We start from the raw sequence: 17,801 nt of genomic DNA, 5'->3' as shown, positions 1-17,801 counted from the left end.
CTACACCAGCTTCTGGCTGCCCCTCTGGTCATCGTCACTTCCCCCTGCTGCTCCCGCTCTTTCTGTGAAGAGAAAGAAAACACCGCTGCCCGCTACCGGTAAGTAATTTTAAAACAAACTGTCTCTCCTTAGCTGTAGCCTTCTGGATTCGTTTAAACTCAGCTGCTGCTCGCACTCAAAAAATTGGCACAAGATCCACAAGCATGCACTCCTTCCACCACCAAAGCTTAGTAGTATCAGTGTGTCCTATCTGTAGGATGCACTGCAGAAATTCACCAAAGATCCTCAGACAGCATCTTTCATCTAGGACAAGAGCACCAGATATATGGGAACACCACCACCTTCAAGTTCCCCGCTAAGCCATCCGGGCTCCCTGCAGAAGTCTTTTGTACGGAGAAGGCTGATAGGAAGTGGAAGCAGACAGAGAAGGCAACTCCTTAGCCAATGTAACCCACACAGTAGTTCCATATACCTGTGTAAATACATTCCTAATTTATTATTAATTTCCCTTCCTGTTTGTAATGACCTGGTGCCAGTGGAATTAAAAACTCCTGCTTCATGGTCTTAGGCCTTCTGTGTGTTCAAATCTCATATTACACAAATAAAATTTATTTTATTCTACTTTTCTATAACGTCAAGTTAAGTTTTTTTTAGGAAATAGCAAAAGCACATAGAAAAGACAGTGCAAACACTTGCACTTTTAAGATTAAGTTTGGAAAAAATAGGCTGCAAGTGTAGTTATCAATGTTAATGTTACGGTATAAACTTGTTGGAAAGTAGTACAATATTTTGGGTCTGTATCATACATTTATGGATGCTGCAGTACAATGCAAACTGATGGCACCTCCACAAGATTGCCACAGCGAAGGAAATAGCGTTGCTACAACTAAAAATCAGCGGTGGGAGCACAGCGCAAGCGTAGCGTCCCTAACACCAAAAGCACATAGCAATCCCTCTAGCCATTGTATAAATACTGCAGAGAACGCTCTGTTTTAGGTGACTGTGGTTTGACAGGGTGTCAGTGTGGGCGAATCCAAGGAACTACGAGCGTTCGCAACGCAGCTATGGCTGACACCTTACGAAGGTTGGTCAATACAACGACCTATAAACTGCTGCAGAATAAACTTGAATCCTGGTACAGAGAATATCACGTGAGTTTTTTTTTCTCATTTGAAAAGTTCTGGCGACTATACCAGGAAGGCACTGGAAGCATAAAAAACACACATTGCTGAATCTGGCAGCATCTTGTTTGAAAAACCATTTCTTCTTTGCGATCCAAAAATCAAGTTACATGAGTTACAAAATAATTACAACGTTTGCATAAATAAACTATTTGAAAACACATGTCTGATCTCAGCAACAATGAGAATCGTGTTAACATGCGATTTACAGTAGTCTCCCATGATTGATAAGCGGTCAATTTTGGTTTCGATAAATTATTTGTTATTTGCAATTTAATGTGGTAAATACAAGCGCAAATATAAAGGTTTTGGTTTAGACACAACATTCTAATGTTTATTCTTCAAGCTGTTCTTGTTGAAATTTTGCAAGTAAGCGTGGAAATTTCCCGGGAGTTTGGTAACTAAGGACGCTCGTTGCTATGGCAATGTGGAAAGCAGCCCTGGTAAAAATGCAACACATATTGTACTTGCAGCTACGTCAAACAATACATTTTTTACTCCTTCAGTCAAAATTATTTTAGCACACTGAGCTCTATGTTAGAGCAGAACTAGTTAACGTTATTGCACACTTGTTTACACACAATACTTCATTCTTAACTAATTTCTAAAGTTTCAAGAGTAGCGAATATTTTCAGGCAGCGTCTCAAGTAAAACTAGAGTAGCAACTTGAGTTAATTTCGTTTTATTGTCTTTGATTTATACACAGGAACGAGTTTCAGGAAAACCTAGTAATTGCATAAATCAATAGCTGTCAATGTGTGTATGTCAATTTAAGTGGATGAGCTAAGACAGTAAACATTTTGAAATTTGAATGGTCAATTGTTATCAGAAAAGAATATGAGAACTGATTTCAGGAAGTGGTCATACACCGACAACAATAGTGGGAAAAGAGCCTGTCAGAAAACAATTTGAAGTCAGTTATTAAAAAAAAGCTCATGCTGCCGCTCAACAGTAATTGCAATAGCTAAAATATTTAAAACTATTTAATGTTACAAATGTTGCAAAAGGATACTAATCTAATTATTCCACACTATCAGTCATTCATTCTTTCCATACACCCCTTGAACAGTAAAGAAAGATGGTAGCTAAAAAGCAGTTATTGTCAATTTTATGCTTTATAGCGCTTGTATTTTCAGTATTGTTTTAAAGAAGATAATTTTATTACTTTTCATGCTTTCAAATTCACCTCCAGCATGCCATTATTCTGAAATGGATCCATAACAGTTGCCAAATAGGATTAACATTTCGGGCAAAGGATTTTTATCAGAACAATTTACTCCCAATGCCCTTTGGGCCATGTTAAGTTCAAAAAGTTAGCTTATAAACATCAAAAATCAAATATTCTGATAAAATGTTAACCTTGTTTAACTGCACAAGTGCTGCCTACTTTGCCGAATATTTCAGCACTTAATGTTTTCTTTACAGACTTATAAGATATAGCCAGACTCGCCATCCTGTTCTAGATTGACATGTATTCAGATTTATTTTTGACCATCTTTCTACAGAACTTGGAGAAAGAATTACAGTGCTTTTAAAATTTGCAGCTTTAGAAGCATTGATTGTGCTTTCTGTTCTCAAATGCTGCCGTTTTTCCACATCCACCAGAATTAAGACATAAGTGGGAAGGTCCATTGTTGGATTACCAACTTAGGCCTTTAAATAGGCAATGAATGACAAGAAAGCCCATAAATAATGGGAAGACCGTCAAAATATACATATGTTTTGACACCTAAAATGACCTCCATACTGATAAGTATATTGGCAATACTGGCTATGACACTCCCTCATACACTATTGGAGAGTAGAACAACTTTCAGTTCTACTTGTGAAAGATTATGATGCAGTCATATTTTGGCAAAGCATAACCTGAAATTCCATAGGGGTTCTTGTGATTCCCACTCATGACACATGGGGGTTGCTGGCTGGCCAGTATTTTATTGCTTGTCCCTAGTTGCCCTTGAGAAGGTGGTGGTGAGCTGCCTTCTTGAACCACTGCAGTGGATATGCTGTGGATTGACCTAAAATGTTCTTAGGGAGGGAATTCCAGGATTTTACCCAGCAACAGTTAGGATGGTGAGTGGCTTGGAAGGGAACTTGTAGATGTCGGTACATCTGCTGCCCTTGTCCTTCTAGATTAAGTGGCGGTGAGTTTGGAAGGTGCTGTCTAAGGATCTTTGGTGAATTTCTGCAGTGCATCTTGTAGATAGTACACACTGCTGCTGCTGCTGAGGTTGTGGTGGAGCGAGTGAATGCTTGTGGATGCGGTGCCAATCAAACGGGCTGCTTTGTCCTGGATGGTGTCAAGCCTCTTGATTGTTATTGGAGCTGCACCCATCCCTCCAAGTGGGGAGTATTCATCACATGCCTGGCTTGTCCTTGTAGATGGTGGACAAGTTTTGGGAAGTCAGGAGGTGAGTTATCTGCTGCAGTATTCCTAGCCTCTGACCTGCTCTGGTAGTCACTGTCTTAATGTGATGAATCCAATTGAGATGAGTCCAGTTGTGCTTAATGGTAACCCTCAGGATGTTGATAGTGAGCGATTCAGTGATGGTAACAACCATTGAATGTGGAGAGAATGGATATCAAGCCTAGAGGTAAAAGTGCCAATTGTGCAACTGCTCTCTTGTGGATTGTATCAGATTTCTTGAATGTTGTGCGTGGTCCATCAATTCAAATGAGTGTTCAGTATTTCATGATAACCTTGATAAATGGTGGTTAAGTTTCAAGAGGTCAGGAAATGAAACCATTGATGTTGTGTGTGCAGCTTGGCTCTCTGCCTGTAGTCAGTGCTGATACCAGTGCTGGTTCACTGAGGCTTCTAATCAGTATCCCCAAAGATGTTGATCTTTGGGGAAGGCCAGTATGTGGATGCTATTAAAGTTTGAGGAAATTGCTGGGCTTTCCCTTTTGCCCAGATGTTCAGTTTTGCACATGGATGAATTCAAAAGCTGAATTCTTTTGACATTCAGCTCTTGCATTTGTAAATTTCTGATCCGCAGCCCAAGTGCATATTGTTAATTCTTGGTGTTAAACTTGAATTTGTTCTATGCTGAATATTGCTATCACTCTGTATTTCTATGCCCTATTGATCTGTTCTCTCCTGTCTCTTGCACGTCTTTTGACAAGATTACACTGTTTTACACGCCCCTGTCAAAAATTATCACCACCTCTCTCACTTCCCAATCTCTCACCACCTCTGAGCATCAGATTTCTCCCCCAAGTGTAGTTCTGGCCTGAATATTTAAAGGAGACATACTTACATTGGAGACAGCACAGCAATGATTCACTAGTGGGTGAATGTGAATATTGTCTTTATAATGAAAGGCTGAGTAAATTGGGCAGGTATTCCCTGAGGTTCAGAATGATAGGCAATCTTATGGAAACATTCAAGATTCTGAAGGGGCTTGACAGGATAGACAGTGAAAGATTGTTTCTGCTGGCTGGGAATCAGGAACATGGGAGCACACTCTCAGGATGACTAGTTGATAATTTAGGAATGAGGTATGTTAAATTAATTCATTGAAAGGGTTGTGAATCTTTGGAGGTGTGCACCTCGAGAGAATTGTGGATATTCCATCATTCATTATTATCTGGAGCAGGTATAGAATCATCATAGAATCCCTAGGGTGTGGAAACAAGCCACTTGGCTCAACTGACCCATTCCCCTATCCCTATTACTCTACATTTATCCCTGACTAATGCACCTAGCCTCCACATCCCTGAACTTCATGCACAGTTTAGTACAGCCAATTCACCTGACCTGCACATCTTTGGACTGTGGAGGAAACCAGAGCACCCATAGGAAACCCACGCAGACACAGGGAGAATGTGCAAACTCCACACAGTCAGTCGCCTGAGGCTGGAATCGAACTCTGGGGTCTGAAAAGATGCTGAGGCAAGCAGGTTAGAAGGCCACTATTGTTCCCTGGTACATTGATCAAGTTCTGTATATTTGTGTTAGATACCATAGATGCCATCCTTCATTGCTAAAGTTCACTCACCCAATATCTACCATGTATAGAACTCATGACCCCTAAAGTAACAATGAGAAGATTTGAAATGCACAAGAAACAGATAAAATAAAGAAACGGCCATCAAAAAACACTTTTAAAAAAAGCTCTTAGCTAATAAAACAATTAATCTACACATAGTTTATTGTCACATTTTAATAGCTGTATCACCAACCTTAGTTTAGATTACTTAGAGTGTGGAAACAGGCCTTTCGGCCCAACAAGTCTACGCTGACCCACCACCCAGACCCATTCCCCTACACCTCACACTACGGGCAATTTAGCATGGCCAATTCACGTAACCTGCACATTTTTGGATTGTGGGAGGAACTGTAGCACCCAGAGGAAACCCACACAGACACGGGGAGAATGTGCAAACTCCACACAATCTGTCGCCTGAGGCAGGAATTGAACCTGGGTCTCTGGCACTGTGAGGCAGCAGTCCTAACCACTGTGCCACCGTGCCACCCACTAGCTGAATTTATTAGTGGGGCTGGAGTTGTAACCACATAACCTCACACTTCTCTGAATTGAATTTCAATTGGCATTTTTCTCTACACTTAGCCAAACCATTGTTACTTTTTAGTCAATGATCATCCTCTTCCTTAGAAACTACTTGCCAATGTTTGTATAATTTACAAATTCCTCAATCATTACTTCCTACATTTCACTTTAAATCATTTAACATACACTATAAATGGTTCACTAATGTCCTTTAGGGAAGGAAGCTGCCATCTTTACTTGGTCTGGTCTACGTGTGAATCCAGACCCACAGCCATGTGGTTGACTCTTAATTGGGCAATTAGGAATGGGAAATAAATGATGTCCATGTCCCATAAATGACTAAAAAAACCAGCAAGGGACTCAACAATGAATTCTATGAAACAATACTGGGAATTACTTTCCATTCACAGAAAGATCTGTTGACCATTGTCCTTTGTTCCTGTCACTCAGCAAACTTTGGATTCAACTTGCCACATTCCCCTCCATCCCATGGGCTTTATTTTTTCTGAATGACCTGCAATATGGGACCTTGTCAAATGCCTTCCTAAAATCCATGTAGACAACATCCACTGCATTGTCATTTTCAGTCTTCCTTGTTATTTCCTGCAAAAATTCAATTAAGCTAATAAGACGCGACCTTTCCTTAACAAAACCAGTGCCTTTTCAAGTAACACCTAATCCTATCCCTCAACACTGATTCCAGTAATGTTTGCATCACCGAGGTCAGACTAACTTGCACATCCATTGTACCTTTTTTGAATACATATTTCCATACTTAAGACTCCTGAAACTTTAGCTCATACAAAGTCCCGCTCCCCTTTCCTTTCACTCATCATGCTGCTCCCATTACCCATGTCCTCATTGACTTATGTAGGATTCTGGTTCTCCAAAGCCACAGTTATCAAGTTCCCATGTTTATGTTCGCATCTCTTCATACTTGAACCACTTGCTATCTCTGTAACCTTCTGTAATCCCATCATCCACTGAATGTGCATTCTCTAATTTTTGTTTCTTGCGTGTTGCTCATTGTGTTTGCCTCATCACTGGATACTGTATATTCAGCTACCACCAGCCTAAGTGCCAAAAGTCATTCACTTAACCTTTCTCTCTCCCTTGTTTTAGACCATGTCTTGAACCAATATGTAGTGACTCTGTAGACCTCTTCTAGCTTGTATAACTATATTTGTCAATTATGTTTCTTTGGAGTACCTTGTGACATTTTCTACATAAAGGTCATTATATCTGAATTCAGTTTTGTTTGCTGAGCATAGAAATCAGGATTAGTTAGGTCTCTGGAATTGACATAAATTCCAATACGTTGAAAGATTACATCTGAAAAGTAGAGAGTTTGTAGCAAACCTTTTCTACTGCTGGATAACATGATCGATTCTTCAATTTCTGTTTCCTTTTTTTGATTCACAGATTAACTCATGTGATCAGAACTTGAATCGCTGCTGTGAACTTATTGAACTGACCTCGAAAGTTCAAGGAGAATTATTCACCATTCTTAGTCTCACAGCAAGTGAAGGTATAGCTTTTAAAACATCAAGACTTATCTCTGCATTTCTCTTTCAGTTCTCTATGTTTTTGGAACAAAATTCAATTCAGATCTTGTTACCTTTGTTACTTGGATCGCAGGCACCAATTTCCACTCTATTTTGGCCATCAATAAGAAGGATTTACTTTTGTGGGTCAGTGGGTGAGAACTGAATTCACACACCAGCTTTTTCTATGTATTGAAAAAAAAGACTTCATTAAAGCTAGCTGAGGAATACTTTCAGTAGATTCCAGGATTACCAGGCTTTTGTGAAAGAAGACGTTTGAATATGCATTGTCTTTTTGTTTGCATCGTTCTCTACTTTTAGTCCAGATGTTTTGCTTTAAGTGCCTGGCAGAAAGGTGGAGAAGGCTACATTATTAAAGTTGGGAAAGGAAATGTCCTATCATTTTTTCGCAAATGTTTCAGGGTCATTAAAGCTTATGGAGTTGAGGGCTAAACGTTTGTTTATTCTTCCTAACCTGCCATCAGAACACAACACTGGCTGAATTATGCGGTAAATTAATAGGCTGCCTCCGGGAGCCCTGATCAATTAAGAACAGAATTAGGGTCCTGACATTGGACAGCCAATAGGAAGCTCCTATCCCATCAGTGGGAGCTAACAATGTAAATAGATGAAGGTGCAAGGTGGAGGTGCCCTCTGAGAAAGCTTTACAAACTTTAAAGTGATTTGAGGCCACAGTTGCCAAGGTTGTTTTGGAGAGGCTCTATTGTAGTCAACTTGCACTCCCTGCCATAGGGAAGGGATAATAATTATAAATGAAGCGTTATTCCTCAAATCCCCTAACAAACTGTTACCATTCATCAGCCAGGACTTTAGGTTTGGTGGGAAAGAGGGGACTAATGAGGAAAAGCTCCAGTTGGTGTTTGCACAATGCCCTTAATTGGTTTATTTAGAAGCATAATTGACTGCCTCACACATATAGCTATCCAACCTCCATGACTGACCTCCCATTCCCCAAAAAAGGTTAGATCAACCATATAGATTCAAATCTCCTCAGTTTTTGGCTCATTGGACTGCAGATCTGTATTTGCTGTAAGTTACATCAAAGATGAAAAGGTTGTGAATATAATTTATTCATATTCACTATGTATTTGTCAATGAATGCTTTAATGGATGGCAGAGGGAGGTATAGCAAGCCAAGAGATCAATGTTTTATCCATTAATTTGATAGGGTAGGTTCTTTTATAGGTGTGTAATTCCCACCTGATTTTCCTGTATTTACTGCAACCCCTCATTCCAGCACAACATAGGAATTCAGGAGTAGAAATAGGCCATGCAGCCCCTCAAACCATGTCTGCTATTCAATGCAATCATGACTGATCTGTTACCTGCCAGGCAAATCTATACTACAATCATTATGAGATAATATTAGCATTTTAATGATTCAGATATTGGTGTACTAGACAATTTCAAAGTTTGTGGATGACAATAAATTTGGAAGTATTGCAAACTCTGAGAATGTCAGTGAATATTTTTGACTGGATGTAGCTGATAAAATAGGTAGAGATATGGCTGATAAAATTTGGTGCATGATAAAGTGAAGTGATCCATTTTGGTGGAAAGAACAAAGAGAGAGTTTATGCATTTAAAAGTTACTATTTTTAAAAAGGGTAAAGGAACAAAAGACTGGACGTCTCTGGGCACACATTGTATCTGGCAGGGCAGATTGAGAAAGTGATCATTAAACAAATGTGGTCCTAGGGTTTATAAATAAAGGTGAAGTACAAATAGCAAGGAGGTTATGATGAACCTCTGGAAAACGTTTCTTCAGCCTCAACTGAAATTTTGTCTAGTTCTAGACGCCACACTTTAAGAGGGATGTGAAGTCATTAATGTGGGTGCAGAAAAATAACCTGAGAATAACTTCAGTTATGATGGGTATCTGTGGTGAGGATAGTTTGGAGAAACCAGATGTTTACACTTTTTTTGAAGAATAGAAGGTTGAGAGGAGATTTAATTGAGACATTCAAAATAATGAGGACTTTAGAAAGAGTAGAAAAGATAGAGGGCTTAAAAGCCAGTGTACACTGATTCTAAGGTTATTAACAAAACCAAAGGCGGCATGAGGAATACATTTTGATGAGGTTTCTGGATCAGGAATGCACTGAAAGGGGGGTGGAGTTAGATGCAATGCTTTCACAAAGAAAGTAGCTGAATACCTGATAGGGTAAATAGGCAGTCTTTTCCCTGGGTCGGGGAGTCCAGAACTAGAGGGCAAAGGTTTAGGGTGAGAGGGGAAAGATATAAAAGAGACCTGAGGGGCAATTCTTTCACACAGAGGGTGGTACGGGTATGGAATGAGTTGCCAGAGGAAGTGGTGTAGGTTGGTACAATTACAACATTTAAGAGGCATTTGGATGGGTATATGAATAGGAAGGGTTTGGAGGGATATGGGCTGGGTGCTAGCAGGTGGGACTAGATTGGGTTGGGATACCTGGTCGGCATGGACGGGTTGGACCGAAGGGTCTGTTTCTATGCTGTACATCTCTATGACTCTATGACTCTATTTGTAGAGATATAGGGGAAATGACAGGGGAGTGGGACTAGCTGAATTGTTTTCCTAGAGAACTGGCATGGGATGGCACGGTGGCTCAGTGGTTAGAATTGCTGCCTCACAGCTCCATGGTCCCAGGTTTGATTCCAGCCTCGGGCGACTGTCTGTGTGGAGTTTGCACATTCTCCCCGTGTCTGCGTGGGTTTCCTCCGGATGCTCCGGTTTCCTCCCACAGTCCAAAGAAGTGCAGGTCAGGAGAATTGGCCATGCTAAATTGCCCATAGTGTTAGGTGCATTAGTCAGAGGGAAACACGTCTGGGTGGGTTACTCTTCGGAGGGTCGGTGTGGACTGGTTGGGCCGAAGGGCCTATTTCCACACTGTGGAGAATCTAATCTAATGTGTGGAATAGATCAAATAATCTCCTGTTGTGCAACTGTTCTACTGAGGCAGCATATAGTTGTCAGGTCCAATTTGAAGGCATGGTCAGGGAAATCAAAGTTGGAGGAAACTCAAATGGGTACCATGCCACATAGATATTTTCTGATGAACCTGTTCAGATATGTTATTATACACCTCTGAAGCAGGTGGGATTTGAACCTGGGCCTCCTGGCCCAAAGGTAGGGACACTACCACTATGCTACGAAAAGCTTATGGTCCCCATAGTTGCATTTTCAAAAGTATTAAAGATCAAGTCATGTTAAAATGCAGGTCCATTCTGTGTGTTGTCAATGTAGTAACAGCATGGGAAACGCACTTCTGCTTTTCACCAAGAGGAGGCACTTCATACCTGTTATATTGGAAGCTTAGCACTTGATAAATGGCCATAGTGCAGGAGGATTTTAGAGCTGTCTCTCACCGGAATTCTCAGGGAAATTACTTAATGATGATTTTAAGCCCAGTGGAATTCCATCTGTAACATTAACCTCCATGGGGATAAGTATGTGGGGTACAGTCTAATTGAGAGTGGGATATGTTATCAGTGATGTGTGAAATTTCAAACTGGCCCAGTGGATATAAATCTCTTTTTGGTGTTATTAGATTTTGACCATGAGGTGATTGATTGAGCAACTAAAATAATGTACATCTATACATGTTTCATCAGGAACCATGGTGTTTGCATTATTTGTTTCTGTCACATGAGATGTGGGTATCAGTGATTACACCCGCATTTATTGGCCATCTCCGAATGTCCTGGAGGGTCATAGTGAGCCTGCTCCTTGAACTGTTGGAGTGTCAATGCACTAAGGCAAGGAGTTCCAGGACATTAAATGGTGCTTTCTAATGATCAAACTGAATCTTGGTAGTTTTCACTCTTTCTCCCCTTTTTTGTCTGTCCATGGTCATTCATGGACAAGTGAAGAAAACATTTTCCAATTATTCAACCATGGCTTTTCTGCTTCCAGAATAGGATCTGCCAATCAAAAATCAAGAAACTGTGTATGTAATGTTTATTTTTTTTTCTTGTTTTAATAATAGACGAAAGGAGAACTGAGGGTGCTGGAAATCTGCAACAAAAAAATTCCAAAGTAACAGGGCTCTCGAGCCTTAGTTTACAGATGCTGCCAGACCTGCTGAGTTTCTCTACCACATTCTGTTTTGGTTTCAGACAAAATAAGATGTTTCAAATCAGACTGCAAAGACTGCAATGTCATTAAACACACCAAAGATTGACAAATGAGTATTTAAACACTTAGTTTGATGTTCTTTATTTTACTTTACTTCCTCTTTTTTTAAAGGTGGTGTTTATTCTGGTGTTGATACGATCAAATCCCGCTTCCTGCCCTGGCTTGGGTCCAGCTTTACAGTCCTTATGTCAGGGGTGACATCTGATACTAGCCTTACTCTCATGAAGGTATATGAATAAATACACAATCTGACTGAGGCTTGCTCTTGTGAGTGAAAATCTTTGATCATGTGGCCTGGAACTTAATTCTCTGTCTTTGACTGACAGGTAAAAATGTGCTGTAGCAGATATCTGAAGTTTCTTGCTGTTAATGCGATTCAACCCCTAACACTTCAGCTTGAAACCTTTTTGCCCACCATACTGCTGTGTGAATTGATAATGGCGCAGGCAGGGAAACAGTACCTAGGTGAACAGCAATAGAGAGGCTATTTCCTAGCCAATCTGATTTGAGACAGAAATAGTGAAAGGACTAAGAAGGAATGAAAACTCGATAGATGAATTCACCATGAGATTGAATAAACAAAAAGAAATAGAGAGGCTGAGAAAAAATAAAAGCAGTTTTACATAATTTTGGATTTTGAGAACATCTTAAAATTACAAATTCGAATGAACACTTAATAATTCATTTTTAGCAAAAGGAATGTTTGGTTATATATAATAGTAGTCACATTGTTGAAAAGTTGCTTACACTCATTATTTGCTCTGATTACCTACTACAGCACTTTGGTTTCTAACCAAATACTGCACAAATACAACAACATCATGCCTTTCAATGTCTAATTCAAAGGTGAGGTAGACACTTAAAATGGGTTGCAGATTTTGATTCATTAACATGTAAATCCCAGAACTTCTTTCAAGTCACATTCCCAAGATAATTTAAGGTTTTATTTAAAAAAGGTGGAAGCGGTTTGTTCAATACATTGCATCAGTTGTATGACACTTTGATCTTTTACCATAAATTGTGTGTCCTATAATCCTGCCCCACTAGCTACCTGATGAAGGAGCAGTGCTCCGAAAGCTTGTACTTCCAAATAAACCTGTTGGACTATAACCTGGTGTTATGTGATTTTTAACTTTGTCCACCCCAATCCAACACCGACACCTCCACATCATACTTAAGGAGGGTAAGTGACAGAGATTCTGCATAGAACCATTTCAGCACTCATGCCAAGATATTCCCTTCTGTAGATTTTTTATCACAATATTTATTGCCCTGAACATTTAATCAATTCAAAATAAATACAAAATTTTCCAATACATTACCCGTTATCATAGAGTAATAGAGATATACAGCAAGGAAACAGACCTCTTGGTCCAACTTGTCCATGCCGACCGGATATCCTTAATAAATCTAGTCCCATTTGCCAGCATTTGGTCCATAACCCTCTAAACCCTTCCTATTCATAAACCCTTTTAAATGTTGTAATTGTACCAGCCTCCACCACTTCCTCTGGCAGCCCATCCCATACATACACCAACTTCTGCATGAAAAAGTTGCCCCTTTTACATCTTTCTCCTCTCACCTTAAATCTATGCCCTCTCGTTTTGGACTCCCCCACCATGGGGAAAAGACCTTGTCTATTCACCCTATCCATGCCCTCATGATTTTATAAACCTCTATAATGTCATCCCTCAGCATCTGACACTGCAGGGAAAACAGCCCCAGTCTATTCAGCCTCTCATGAGTTGATTCGCAAACTTTCACCACAATATGTGTCTACTTGTATCCGTTTTATGCTCCACTCTCGTGCCTTATAGAACTCTTTTTTATTTGCCTTGTTGAGTTAGTTTTTCTACAGTTTGCTATTTTGGGCCAATGTTCATCTCCAAGGGGTGAGGGGGGAGGGGAGAGGGGTGTGGGGGGAGGTTAATAGGAGTCATGGGATTATTCCTGGCATGGTCTGACTACCTTGGGAGTAAGTGCCCAAAAGGATGAGATTTTCATGGCTGTTGTTGGAGGCAAGGTAGGGATGGGGTGGCGATGTAAGGGGCTGGATGTGGTGAGCTGTATTTGGATTGCCTCCAAACAAAATTTAGAGGTGGTCACAGCAGCTGCTGGTTGCCAGGGCAGTTTGTTTAAAGGTTTCACCTCAGTATTTGGGACTGCATTGAAAATAGCTAACAAGGAAACAGAAACGCCCTCACACACATACTTGTACCCCCTTCACCCCTGCACCAAGACATGAGCACTCAACAACTTCAATTGCAAGGCGTTCCATGGGCTTCAGTGATAATGCAAACTACTAGATTTCTAACCTCACAGCCAAAACTACGTAATGAGATTTAACACCAATTCATTCAACAAATTCCAATAGTAAAAATTTTGGGGAGGAAAACAAAAGGACCTTATCTTAAACTACAGAATGTGGAGATGCCACTACCATTTTTTTTCATCCTAATTACTAAGAGGCAGATGAAAAAGAAATTAAATGGTTATACAGGTCTTGTTCCCTTCCCTGATATCCCCCCACCCCCACCCCATCCAACCCCCAATTTGAATGCAGTGCAAGTATTGATGAAGCAAACCCGCATGCAAGTACACACCAATGCAAAGTTAGCAAAGCTAGGAAGGAGCCCTCCATCGGAGCAGAAGTAACAGAGTAACTCATAATTCAACATTTTGTTTCACATGGAAAACATTTTGAGGTAGTTACTGTCTTGGATATGTATAGGTTTATTCCAAGCACCTCAGCACAGCTCAAAAATAGAAATATTAAGAAAAAAGGCAACATCCAACTGTCTTTATAGGGGGAGATGGAACACTGATTATCTTTATTTCAGTGAAGACTGGTCTGTTACTGGATTCACATCACCTGAAGTGTCTTTGTTGTGCTGAAGGTTGTGATGATGAATCTGCTAATGTCAATATGATTAACCTAGTTCAAATGGAATTTCACTCTGTGCGAAGTTCATCAGGGGCAATTAGAGTGAGGAATCCTCCGAAATTGGCCTCAAACTGCTTCCAGCATCTTCAAAATTCAACCTCTGATCTATCACTGCTACACAGTAACATTCTCTAGCAAGTATGGGAGTGAATATCAAGCAAGGAGGGGGATTAGATTTTGTCATGTTGCTTTTCACTGTCAAAGTTCAACTGCATTGGCTGGTTGAACAAGTCAGGGATATGTAGGTTAGGTGCATTAGTCGGGGTTAAATGGAGGGGAATGGGTCTGGGTGTGTTACTCTTCGGAGGATTGGTGTGGACTTGTTGGGCCGAAGGGCCTGTTTCCACACTGTAGGGATTCTATGATTCTAACTAACAACTCAGAGATCTATTGACTATTGACACACCTGAGCCCCTACTCAGATTCTTTTGTCTCGGCTGTCAACTTCATGATGTTTCTCTGTACAAAGTTCAGATTTTGAGTGCTTGCAGTTATTGACAGTTTAAAGGATCAAGATTATTAGGTTACACTTTTTATTAGGTTACACTTTTTATTAGGTTATAGTGCAAATTAGGTTTTTTATCCAAGCAAGTGTAAAGCCATTGTGGCAACCTTTTAAAGCTTTCTTAAAAAAACACATCAGACAATAACTTTGTTGTTCACTGGGTGGATGGGCTTGGAGTGCCGTAGCTTGGCATGAGGGGCCACAAATGCAGTTCATTGTGAATAATCTTGGAACAGTTATGTCAGCTATGTATTTCTGCAAATGAAAATGAAGAGTGAGTCACCTGCTGAAATGTCATCTTGTATTATTGATGATGGTGTGTATGAGATTGATCAACAACTTGTATTTCTACAGTAATGTAAAACAAAATCCCAAGGAGCTGCACAGGAACATTAAAAAGCAAACTTTAATGCTGAATCATATAGGTCAGATGACCAAAAACTTAATCAGTGCGCATCTTAAACAACCTGGACAGATGGAAAGATTTAGAGAGAGAATTCCATAGCTCAGGACATTGCTAGGGTAATTAAAATCAGAGATGTACATGAGGCCAGAACTGGAGATGACAGAGACCCTGAAGAGTTTTTCGGCTGGTCAAAATTAGAGAAAGGGAGGGACTAGGTTATTGAAGTGATTTAAAAGTGAGATGAGGATTTTAAAATGGAGGAGTTGCTTTGCTGGGACTGAGCTTAATCAAAGTTTGAACCAATCTACTGTGTAAGGCTATTGTTTCGAAGTAAAATTAATGGAAACAAATGAACTTTAATAGTCATTTAAAAGTTGTATCTGTCAGAATAAACATCCAATCTACCTTTTTTATACTTCAGTTTCTTATTTTGTTTTACAATTCCTTTAGATTTTTGAATCCAGATGTTTTTCATAACTGCACACACCTACTAATATTTGTGGTTCACTTTCCAGGAATCTGCTGAAAAGGATCAGAAACTGAGGGAACAGGCAACAGTCCATGAGAAAGAAATGATAGAATTGGAGACTGAATTAAATACAACACGTCGCCAACTTGGAACCGTCAAACAGGAGTAAGAAAGCTAAGCTGAGAGTCAGGAATCTCTCCAATATAGGGTTGATAATTGAAGATTAATATTGATGAGATATTTTTTTTAAGAAGACTTCTTGTAGTTTAAAGTCAATAACACAGTAGTTGATACGATGAACGTTTAGAAGTCTAGTGCTTGTCAGTCATCCATCAGGGCTTGTAATAGAGTCTTGTCCATTGGCTGGAGAACTAACAGGTCTTGGATTACTTCTTGGGGATGACCTGCTCGTGTCCTGTGGCCAGCATGCGCCCTGTCAGAGACCTGGGGCTGGCAATGGCTTCCATACACCAGAAACCCAGGAACAATGAGATACCGTAGGCCAAAGGTGAATGAGGGATGGTTTGCTTTTTAGTGAATATCAGCAGTCAGGACATGACCTTAAGTGGGCATTAATTGTCTTAGTTGGGTTCCAAGCAGGGAGGCTGTCCACGAACCCTGGACTTAATCAGATGGAGGCAGAATCCCCACAATGCACCGTCTCATCCGTCTCATCCAATTATGTGTTCCCACACTCCAAACCCCCTACAGGGGATATTAAATTCTGCCATTAGCATCAGCTTTGCTCTCTCTAATAATCTATTCCCTCCAATGAATGTCCATTTTGGTTCACATTTGATTATGGAAAATTCAAACGCGATCCTGAGAGTGGTAGAACTGCATCCCCAATAAATACCGACTGCCTCTAGGACTGGTGAAACTTGGTGAGAGAGATTTATTTTGAAAATTCCTGATTTTTTTAAAGATAGTAATAAAGTCTTTGTATAATAATGAAACCTGATTGCGACTTTACTTTAGGCTGCTATTTACAATTTTGCAAAATTGTGCCAAACCAAAATCTGCCCCAGTGTACACATAACAAACATAACTATATTGGCAAAATAAATGAAATTGAACAAAACCATATGTTTGAATGCATTATTATTGCTGATAATGAAAGGTGAAAAATGCTGTTTTTATATTTTGATCAAATTTTTAAAAAGCTTGCTTTGAATTCATTGCAGATGCATCCCCTTTGCAACAGATGTAATCAATATAAAACTTTTCATTGATATAGATTATTCAATTAAATAGATGAATATTCATCAAATTATTCTTTTATATACACATAACAGAAATCAGAAAATATGTTAGATCATGTCTCTTATAACTGAAAACAAGATGCATTTCAGTGTAGCTTGAAACTGTGCTAATTAAGCTGGACTGTGGAGTCTCCCAGTTCACTGTCAAAATCCTAAATCTTCTCCACTTCTCTACACAAGACTATGAGCTACGTTACCCCATGTCACCACCATTCCTCCATTCTCAGAATTAAAAGCAAAGGGTGTGCATTAATATGATCCCATAACATGTTCCTCAATTATCCCAAAGCTTTTCACATGTAATGGATTACTTGAAGTATGTAGCTAAGTGTCCATTTTTCACGCAAGAAGTTTGTGCAAATTACAATGCAGAAAATGACCATTTAATCAGTTTGGTTTAGGAGTTGACCAGGACACTTGAACTTCCCAACTTCTGAAATCTTAAAAATCCACCACCTTATGGACAAAGGAGACATCGGTTTGAAGTTTATGCAAATAGCAGAACTCCAATAGATGTATGGAAGTGTCTCTAGAGTCATAGAGGTGTACAGCATGGAAACAGACCCTTCGGTCCAACCCGTCCACACGGATCAGATATCCCAACCTAATCTAGTCCCACCTGCCAGCACCCGGCCCATATCCCTCCAAACCCTTCCTATTCATAAACCCATTCAAATGCCTCTTAAATGTTGCAGTTGTACCAGCCTCCACCACTTCCTCTGGCAGCTCATTCCATACACGTACTACCCTCTGTGTGAAAAAAGTTGCCCCTTAGATCTCTTTTATATCTTTCCCCTCTCACCCTAAACCTAATCCCTCTAGTTCTGGACTCCCCCAT

At 40.0% G+C, this 17,801-nt stretch overlaps 2 protein-coding genes across 3 annotated transcripts in view; one reads left to right on the top strand and one right to left on the bottom strand.

The window, feature by feature from the left end:
- The window catches only part of sgcb (sarcoglycan, beta (dystrophin-associated glycoprotein)), a 62,012-nt gene that overhangs the window by 27,617 nt on the left and 16,594 nt on the right, over positions 1 to 17,801 (bottom strand). The window contains exons 1-3 of one of the 2 annotated variants that reach the window (XM_043691113.1): positions 12,879 to 12,884; positions 12,196 to 12,202; positions 8,463 to 8,469 (exon numbers count right to left, since the gene is read on the bottom strand). The exons of the other annotated variant lie outside the window; for it this stretch is intronic. The gene's annotated coding sequence lies outside the window, so the exon portion shown is untranslated. Of the gene's footprint in view, positions 1 to 8,462; positions 8,470 to 12,195; positions 12,203 to 12,878; positions 12,885 to 17,801 lie in introns of those variants that run through there. 2 annotated transcript variants of the gene reach the window in all.
- Positions 1,011 to 17,801, top strand: part of spata18 (spermatogenesis associated 18) — a 67,922-nt gene continuing 51,131 nt past the window's right edge. The window contains exons 1-4 of the mRNA XM_043691102.1: positions 1,011 to 1,151; positions 7,118 to 7,223; positions 11,489 to 11,604; positions 15,748 to 15,866. Coding sequence (XP_043547037.1) covers positions 1,065 to 1,151; positions 7,118 to 7,223; positions 11,489 to 11,604; positions 15,748 to 15,866 — 428 coding nt within the window. The 5' untranslated portion in view covers positions 1,011 to 1,064. The remainder of the gene's footprint in view (positions 1,152 to 7,117; positions 7,224 to 11,488; positions 11,605 to 15,747; positions 15,867 to 17,801) is intronic.

The sequence above is a fragment of the Chiloscyllium plagiosum genome, chromosome 1 (genome assembly GCF_004010195.1).
Source record: "Chiloscyllium plagiosum isolate BGI_BamShark_2017 chromosome 1, ASM401019v2, whole genome shotgun sequence".
Lineage (NCBI taxonomy): Eukaryota > Metazoa > Chordata > Chondrichthyes > Orectolobiformes > Hemiscylliidae > Chiloscyllium > Chiloscyllium plagiosum.
Note: the sequence above shows the minus strand (reverse complement) of the source record. Positions and strands in the feature narration are given on the sequence as shown.